The following is an 8,274-nucleotide window of genomic DNA, read 5'->3' as shown; positions in this document are numbered from 1 at the left end:
TAGCACGTTAAAGTTTTCATCCAAAGAGAAAATTATATTTTTAATCTCTACTTTGCTATAATAATTCTTCCGTCTTCTGAAAATAATAACTTTTGAAATTGCACGATTTTTAATGCAAATATACTAAATTAAGAGAAATAGAAAGAAAAATGTGTTAGTAGAAAACGAGTCTCAACTCATTAGAGCATCCGCAGGATGTCCCGTCGCCCTTCCCGATGGACTTCCCAAAAACATCTCATGCCACGTCATAAGGACCTCCCACAACACTGCCACGTCATAAGAACATCCCACTGCACAGTGACAGACATCTCCAAGGACATTCCGACGGACTTCCACAATCACAAATTCACCAAATTAAACAATTTACGGAATTAAACAATTTACGGAATTAAAATTTAGACATGAATACGGGGAAAATGCAACGATTTTATTTTTTTTAAAAAAAGCATACATAAGCGTTGAATCTATATAGTTTGTCGCTAGCCGAACAGGGGTCTCGGTATGATATGTTTTTTGTTTTAGGCCTTCATTTTCAACGATAATACATGCGTTAGAGTTTTTAAAAAAATCGTAGAGTTTGCAACAAGCGTATATTTAGAGTTTGCAACGAGCCGTATATATAGAGTTTTTTAAAAAAATCAAAAATTCGCATCGGGACGTCCGTCGGTCTGCCACAATGGCGGATGTCCGCCCGCCGTCGCGACGGACGTCCCGGGAATGCCGCGGATCTGCGGTGTCCGCAAGGGACGTCCGCGTCCGTCTCCTTCGCGCCTAATGGCGGACGTCCCTGACGGACGTCCAGCACGCCAGTCCGACGCCCGCCGGGACGTCCGGTGTTGGAGATGCTCTTAGAGAGAAAGAAATTTCCTAATATAGAAAGTTTGTAAATAAGAAAGTTTTTATTTTCGGAGATGGACCAAAAAGGAAAGAATTTATGTTTTAGGGGATGCAGAGAGTTTATTGCATCCTCTAATTTTTAAAAATATCATCACACATCTCTAAACTTTAATTTAATATCACTGGAAAACTTTTACTCCCTACATTCCCTCATAGTTTGGTCATTTTTATATTTTGGGAAGTTTCCTTATTGTTGAATCACTTCCATATATAATTAACACGTTTTTTTCCTTTTAATTTACTCTCTCTTACTTTATTTTCTTTACTTTATTCACTTTTGACACTATTCTCTTTATTTTTTTCTTTCTTACTTTTTTATCTATCTACTTAACATAATAAACATTCATTTCTTAAACTCCGTGTAAAAAATTTCCGGCTCAACAACGAGGAAACGGAGGGAATACAATTTTAAAAAAAAAATAGACTAAAATATCCTCCAGCGTATAGGAGCAATTTCATCTCTTATTTTATTTTTAGTCTATTAACAAATCCCATATCGGGCAAGCCCAAAAATACAAGTTTTAATCAAGGATAGTGGTAAGAATACTGATAAGATGGCATTATATGTATCTTGTGGCTGAGAATGTGGTTTGGTGACTTTAGACAAAGAAATAGAGTGAAAGTCGACATGTAATTTATGACTAGTTTTAGGTTATAGAAGACAAATAGATTATAGAGTGAAAGTAGACATGTAATGTATGACTAATTTTAGGATATACTAGAGTGAAAGTAGAAATGTAATGTATGACTAATTTTAGGATATACTAGAAGACATGAAAGATATCGATCGATTGTTATGATTTATTATTATATAATTATCCATCTAAAATTATATTGTGAAATTAAAAGATACTCTTTCCGTCCCAGTTTAAATAAAGCATTTCTATTTTGACACAAGAATTTAGAAAGTTCAAGCGTATTAGCAAATTATGAACTACCCCACTAAGTTCTTTCTAAATCAAAAACCATTATACTTTGAACAAATACTACCTCCTTGTCCAAAAAAGTGACTAATAACAAACATCTAAAAATAACTAGAAAAGCATTATGTAGGATTGAACCGAATGAAAGAAGCGATTGCATTGATGAAACATAAAGACAAAGAAGAGGCCGAGAACAGACATGAAAGCAACCACACGCCATTAAAGAAGAAAAACTATCTTTGCTTTTGTCAACTCATTTCCAAATCAATTCCAATCTCAGAATTAATATCCATGTTCCAACCACACGCCATGATATTCAGTTTTCATCTACTAGAGCGGCAAAGTTAAGCTGAGATGAAAAAAAGTGAGTAATTATATTTTTGGAGCGAATAATTGAGAGTGGAAAGCTAAAAGTAGGTCAACTAGAAGAAAGAAGACGCATCATTTTCTATCCACCATCTGTTTGAAGAATCACCAAAGTGAATATGGGATTAGGATTGATCTCTTTTTTCGTACTAGAATATAAAAATACTGTTTTCATTTTTGTACTACTCACCACTCACTAGTGTACTGCATCGTTTCTCCATTTTTTATTTCAACCGTCAACCTCTGCTGCTTTAAATTTCGAGTTTCGTTTCTCATAGCTGCTGCGCATACTCTCATCAGGTAAAGAGGATATTATTATTTGATGAAATAGGAAATAAGATGACGAGTTCATATAATTACTATATACTAGTAGAAAAAGTGTATTCAATCTCATGATTGCAGAAAAAAGGTGGATAACTTTTCCCCTTTTTTTTGTGTGTGTTGTGCAGCAGAAATGGGGAGCAGTGAGATGGAAATCGAGAGAGCGGATTTGGAGGAGACGAGAGAAGTAGCGGAGGATGCGAAGAGGATTCCTCCATGGAGAGATCAGATCACAGTTCGCGGAATCGCAGCGAGTTTATTGATCGGAAGCATCTACAGCATCATCGTGATGAAGCTCAACCTCACCACAGGCCTCGTTCCCAACCTCAATGTCTCAGCCGCGCTTCTCGCATTCGTCTTCATCTCCACTTGGACTAAGCTTCTCCACAAGGCCGGTTACGTTGCGGCTCCTTTCACCAGACAAGAGAACACCATTATCCAGACCTGCGCTGTTGCTTGCTACAGCATAGCTGTGGGAGGTACTCAATATTTAGTTTTATTTTCTTTTTCTTTTTTCTTTTGTTTTAATGATTGGATGTGGTGTGGTGAATTGTGATAGGTGGATTTGGGTCTTATCTTCTGGGATTGAATAAGAGGACGTACGAGCTAGCCGGAGGAGGAGACACGGAGGGGAATCCAACTGGGAGTTCCAAAGAGCCTGGGCTTGATTGGATGATTGGATTTCTGTTTGTTGTTAGCTTTGTTGGTTTGTTAGCTTTGGTTCCACTCAGAAAGGTTGGTTGAGAGAGAGAGATGTAACTCTGTTTTGATCGCTTCTGATGCATCTTCATTTTGTGCAGATTATGGTTATAGATTACAAATTACCTTATCCAAGCGGAACTGCAACCGCTGTTCTTATCAATGGATTCCATACTTCTAAAGGAGATAAGATGGCCAAGTATGTTTTCTTTTTCTTTCCTGGTTTGGATCATTGTGTGGCTTCTTATACAGAGCTTTGCTTGCATATTTCAGGAAACAGGTTCAAGGTTTCACCAAGTTCTTCACGCTGAGTTTCGCGTGGAGTTTCTTCCAGTGGTTCTATTCGGGCGGGGAGAGTTGTGGATTCATCAACTTCCCGACGTTAGGGTTGAAAGCGTGGAAACAAACGTCGGGTTCCATCCAAGCACCTTCCTTTTTCTTTCTTGATGTTGACAAGTTTGCAGCTGAACTGACGCCATGTATTGAATCCTGCAGATTTATGTTTGATTTCAGCATGACCTATGTAGGAGCAGGAATGATCTGCTCCCACCTGGTGAACTTGTCCTTGCTCGTCGGGGCTGTGCTTTCTTGGGGCGTTATGTGGCCGCTGATAAGTAACAAGAAAGGGGACTGGTTTCCCGACAACATCAAGGAGAGTAGTATGAAGAGTCTAAACGGTTACAAGGTCTGTTTCATCGGGTTTCAAACTTTTCTTCTTCATACTATGTTATCATTTTATTTGAACAAAACAAATCATAAGATTTGTTCATTTGGATCCACAGGTGTTCATATCGATTGCCCTCATTCTTGGTGATGGTCTTTACAATTTTCTCAAGACCCTATTTTTCACAGTCAGAAGCATGCATTCTGCATTCAACAACAAGAATATCAAAACAGGTGGAGAGACAACTTTTTGTGATTCTTCGAATCTCTCGGTATCTTTTGCTGACAAGAGAAATCTTTCTTTTTTTCAGAAGACAAGAATCAAAGCTTAGATGATCTTCGTCGGAACGAAGTATTCATACGAGACAGCATTCCCATTTGGGTGGCATGTTTGGGGTACACGATTTTCTCTGTGATTTCCATAATTGTGATCCCAATCATGTTTCCTCAGCTCAAGTGGTACTATGTGGTGGTGGCCTACATTCTCGCCCCATCTTTAAGCTTCTGTAACGCTTATGGAGCTGGTCTGACTGACATGAACATGGCATATAACTATGGCAAAGTGGCTCTCTTCGTGCTTGCTGCAATGTCAGGGAAGGAGAACGGGGTTGTTGCTGGACTAATTGGGTGCGGTCTGATAAAGTCCATCGTCTCCATATCCTCTGACTTGATGCATGATCTTAAGACGGGCCACCTCACCCTAACATCGCCTAGATCAATGCTAATCAGCCAGGGAATCGGGACTGCCATTGGCTGCATAGTGGCGCCTCTCTCATTCTTCCTCTTTTACAAAGCCTTTGATGTGGGGAATCCAGATGGGGAATACAAAGCCCCTTATGCACTCATATATAGAAACATGGCCATTCTCGGAGTTGAGGGTTTCTCCGCCCTGCCTCACCACTGCTTGCAGCTCTGTTATGGATTCTTCGCCTTTGCTGTGGCGGCCAACTTGCTGAGAGACACCATGCCGGAGAAGTTGGGGAAATGGGTTCCTCTCCCTATGGCGATGGCGGTACCTTTCCTTGTGGGAGCTTACTTTGCGATTGATATGTGTGTTGGGAGCTTGATCGTGTATCTTTGGCATAGATTTGATAGCACAAAGGCCAGCCTCATGATCCCGGCCGTCGCATCGGGTCTAATTTGTGGGGATGGATTGTGGATTCTCCCTTCCTCCATTCTTGCCCTAGCCAAGGTCAATCCTCCAATCTGCATGAGCTTCTTTGCCACAAAGACCTCCTGACAAACCAATGTTAGCATTAGTCCTAGTAGCAAGATGTATAATAACCCTTACAATCATTTTTGTCAGATATATAAATTACCATCAAATCACTGAAATAAACTCGCAGTTAATGTAAAGAAGCCTGACTTGATGTGTATGTGTATGTGTATGTGTATGTGTATGTGATATGCTTTACACATGATACTGTACTAAACTTTGCAACAAATTAGCACGTAAAGAAAATTGGAGGAAAGACACGGCCACGGGCAAAGGAAGAGGAGCAGAATAGAACTTTGCAGTGCGTAGGCCATCGCCACATCTCACAGATTTTCGCTTGGCCTTATCTGATGTAGTAACAAGAGCAAAAGCAAGATGCACAAAGATTATTCTGAAAATGATGGGGATAAAATACTAAAGTGCCATGTTCCCACTAGCAGATTCATCTACATCACTTTATATATTTCATTTTCAGCAATAATAACTCTCTCGACATGGATGTAAACCATGATTGATGATTCCACACGGAAACTAAGCAAATATGCTCTAGTGATGTAATGAGAACTCAATAATAGTAGAAAATATAGCCTAAAAAGAGTACAAAACATCGCATAAAAAGAACGTGTGTGGAAACTAGCAAATAAAGAAAAAAAAATGACAGCATTTGCAGACAAGCAATGTTCAACTAGCTGGAGTAATACTCTCATTAGAGAAAAGAAGCTTTTGAGAAATTTACAACGAAAATGATAAAATGATCTCATGACAGAGTCTTGGCATATGAATGATACCCACTTCTGGACCCAACACAATTATACACCAGCAAATTTATGAATGGCACCCGATATGCTTACCATCTAAGGTAAAGTGTGCTATTTTTGAATACCAAACTATGCAAGAAATGGCTACATACAATGGAGCAACAAAGTCACAACACACACAACCTAATATTGTCATGTAGGAATATATTCCAAATTATCATCTCTAGTAGTCGAACTACATGTTAACCTCACATAGGAATATACGGCGAAAAAGCAACAGTGTAGTGCACGTTGATTTAGTTCAAGGCCATAGATAGGACCCAAGAATCCACTAGAGAGGTTCTGCATTAGCACCATGGTAAGTGGTTGCGAGATGAGATTATCAACAAGCAATCGATCTTTCACGTTATGCCTCAAGGTGCAAAGAATAAAGCAAAGCATACTGCTTTACAAGGATGCAGTGACTTGTCCAACCTTGGACCACAATCTGCATATAATGGTAGTTCCATCAACAAGATAAAGGTGAATGCATTAATAATTTTGATTCTCATAAAAATAAAATGCCCTCCTTTTGGTTCATAGATAGAATCGAAGCGTTTCATTCATCAATGGGATTCATCTCCCTAGCAACTATACAACTATACGTTACAGTATCACAATTCATCTCGAACTAGAATCGATCAAAGAAACTAATCGTCAAATTTCTAGGTCACTGCATTATTTAAGAAATGCAGAGATCCCCTAAATACAGAAAAGCGGTGAACAAATATAATTGAACAGCTGCTCAATATGGTGTTATCAATGATCGATCGAATACAATGGATACGAGTGTTGAATAATAGTTTACAGAAAATAATTTACAATTCAACATGCGTATACAATTTCTCAAATTGATAGGCAATGGACAAGATCCAATCTGATATCAACAAATACAATTATACAGAAATTCTGAAATTGATAGGCAATGCATTGATAAAGTCGCCAAAATACCATAAAATAGTAGCGCCCGAGCAAAAAAAATCAGCAGCAACAAAGTAAGAAAACGAAGAAAATCATATCAAACGTAGTAATCCTCCTAATCTCTTGATTGGGTTGGATTATTCTATACGAACCAGGCTTAAGTTATTTGGGCCGGCCCAAGTCAGTTAACCCACTACATTTTACGCCCATTCTGAACCAAGGCTATGATTAAATCATAAGTAGATTCATAGCCTGCGAGCTTAAAAATTAACTGCTGTATTTTTTAAGAAGCTACATGAATTAAATATATACAATAATACAATATGATTCAAACTAATACTTCCACTTCGGACCAAAACAGTATGTTAGATTACGGTAAAAATTGGAGACATGGATATGTTTTGAAAAAGCCTTGTCCAAAGGCTAAAAAAACTTAAATCTACAAAGTATAGCTACGAATTGAATGTCAAATAAATTAATAATTAGTTATAATAATGTTGAATAATCAAATAGTAGTAAATATCCAATTCATATATGACTGCTAAATGCTAATAGATGCATGACTTATTTTCGGGGTCAAAATGGCGGCGCACGATGTGGTGTGTGTCTCCACCCAACAACGATTGCGACGCAAATGGCGGCGCAAATACTTTTCGTTTTAATCATCATTGCGACGAAACTTGGTTAACTAATGAAAAAGATTAAATGAGGTATTAATGACATTTGCCATATTAAGAATTAGCAGCCTATTTAGAAATGCAGAATACTTTTACATATTAGAATCTGGCATAAACGAAAATTGGTCTAATTTCCGGTGCGCGAGGGTGGGACCGTGGGTAATGCCTAATGGGCAATGGCTATTCTATGTTCCAAGTCAAAAACGGTGTTTATTTACTACTATACCATTTACTCTGCTTTTGAATTGAAAAAATATCAAAACACAAAAGGAATCACGACGTGACAAAATATCAAAATTATCAACACACAAAACGCAAAAGTATCATTCCAAGTCAAAAACGGTGTTTATAAAAATCAGTACTCTCAACTCAATTTAACACACAGTAATACATTTTTCATTCACGAAAAATATGACATTGTTGCATCTGGGTTCGTTTGCTAAGATTATAAATTATAATACTTTCATTTTTTTTTTTAACCACAGGTGTACCGAACCCGTCTTTTTGGCGGAATCCGACTAATCCTGCTCGACCGGATTAAGTATAATACTTCCATTTTGATTATATGCATTCTAAACCTTATTCGCACTTCATATAATAAATCCAATATTTAATTGCTCAATACTATGGGCCCATTTTCCATTAAATATTAAAATTTTTGTGGCGGAAGGAAACTCTCTTAATATTTTTTTTGTATGATACTTTACCTAATTTTTTCTCTTTTGAAGTATAAATGAATTTGGGAGTATTTTGTTAGGAAATGACAAAAATTGAGTTCTAATCTAGTACTACTA

The 8,274-nt window shown here is 37.8% G+C and overlaps 1 protein-coding gene across 2 annotated transcripts; it reads left to right on the top strand.

Moving 5' to 3' along the window:
- Nucleotides 1–2,327: 2,327 nt before the first annotated feature.
- Nucleotides 2,328–5,245, top strand: LOC125207179 (metal-nicotianamine transporter YSL3-like). 2 transcript variants are annotated; one of them, XM_048106414.1, is made up of 8 exons: nucleotides 2,328–2,486; nucleotides 2,639–2,986; nucleotides 3,067–3,242; nucleotides 3,308–3,405; nucleotides 3,480–3,614; nucleotides 3,702–3,891; nucleotides 3,989–4,103; nucleotides 4,181–5,245. In XM_048106414.1, exons 2-8 carry the CDS (start codon nucleotides 2,641–2,643, stop codon nucleotides 5,107–5,109), a joined length of 1,989 nt encoding a protein of 662 aa, XP_047962371.1. In that variant the 5' UTR covers nucleotides 2,328–2,486; nucleotides 2,639–2,640; the 3' UTR covers nucleotides 5,110–5,245. The 2 variants fall into 2 exon arrangements, with proteins under 2 accessions (XP_047962371.1, XP_047962370.1); XM_048106413.1 differs by having other exon boundaries at nucleotides 2,334–2,486; nucleotides 2,636–2,986.
- The last annotated feature ends 3,029 nt before the right edge of the window (nucleotides 5,246–8,274 follow it).

This window comes from Salvia hispanica, chromosome 2 (assembly GCF_023119035.1).
Source record: "Salvia hispanica cultivar TCC Black 2014 chromosome 2, UniMelb_Shisp_WGS_1.0, whole genome shotgun sequence".
Taxonomy (NCBI): domain Eukaryota; kingdom Viridiplantae; phylum Streptophyta; class Magnoliopsida; order Lamiales; family Lamiaceae; genus Salvia; species Salvia hispanica.
The sequence above is the reverse complement of the archived record's forward strand: the minus strand, read 5'-3'. Positions and strand labels throughout refer to the sequence as shown.

Excerpts from the sequence above, each read along its gene's own strand:
- LOC125207179 (XM_048106414.1), top strand. The coding sequence starts at position 2,641 with ATGGGGAGCAGTGAGATGGAAATCGAGAGAGCGGATTTGGAGGAGACG. Across the intron at positions 3,243-3,307 it reads CTTTGGTTCCACTCAGAAAG|ATTATGGTTATAGATTACAA; the intron begins GTTGGTTGAGAG and ends CATTTTGTGCAG. Across the intron at positions 3,892-3,988 it reads AGAGTCTAAACGGTTACAAG|GTGTTCATATCGATTGCCCT; the intron begins GTCTGTTTCATC and ends TTGGATCCACAG.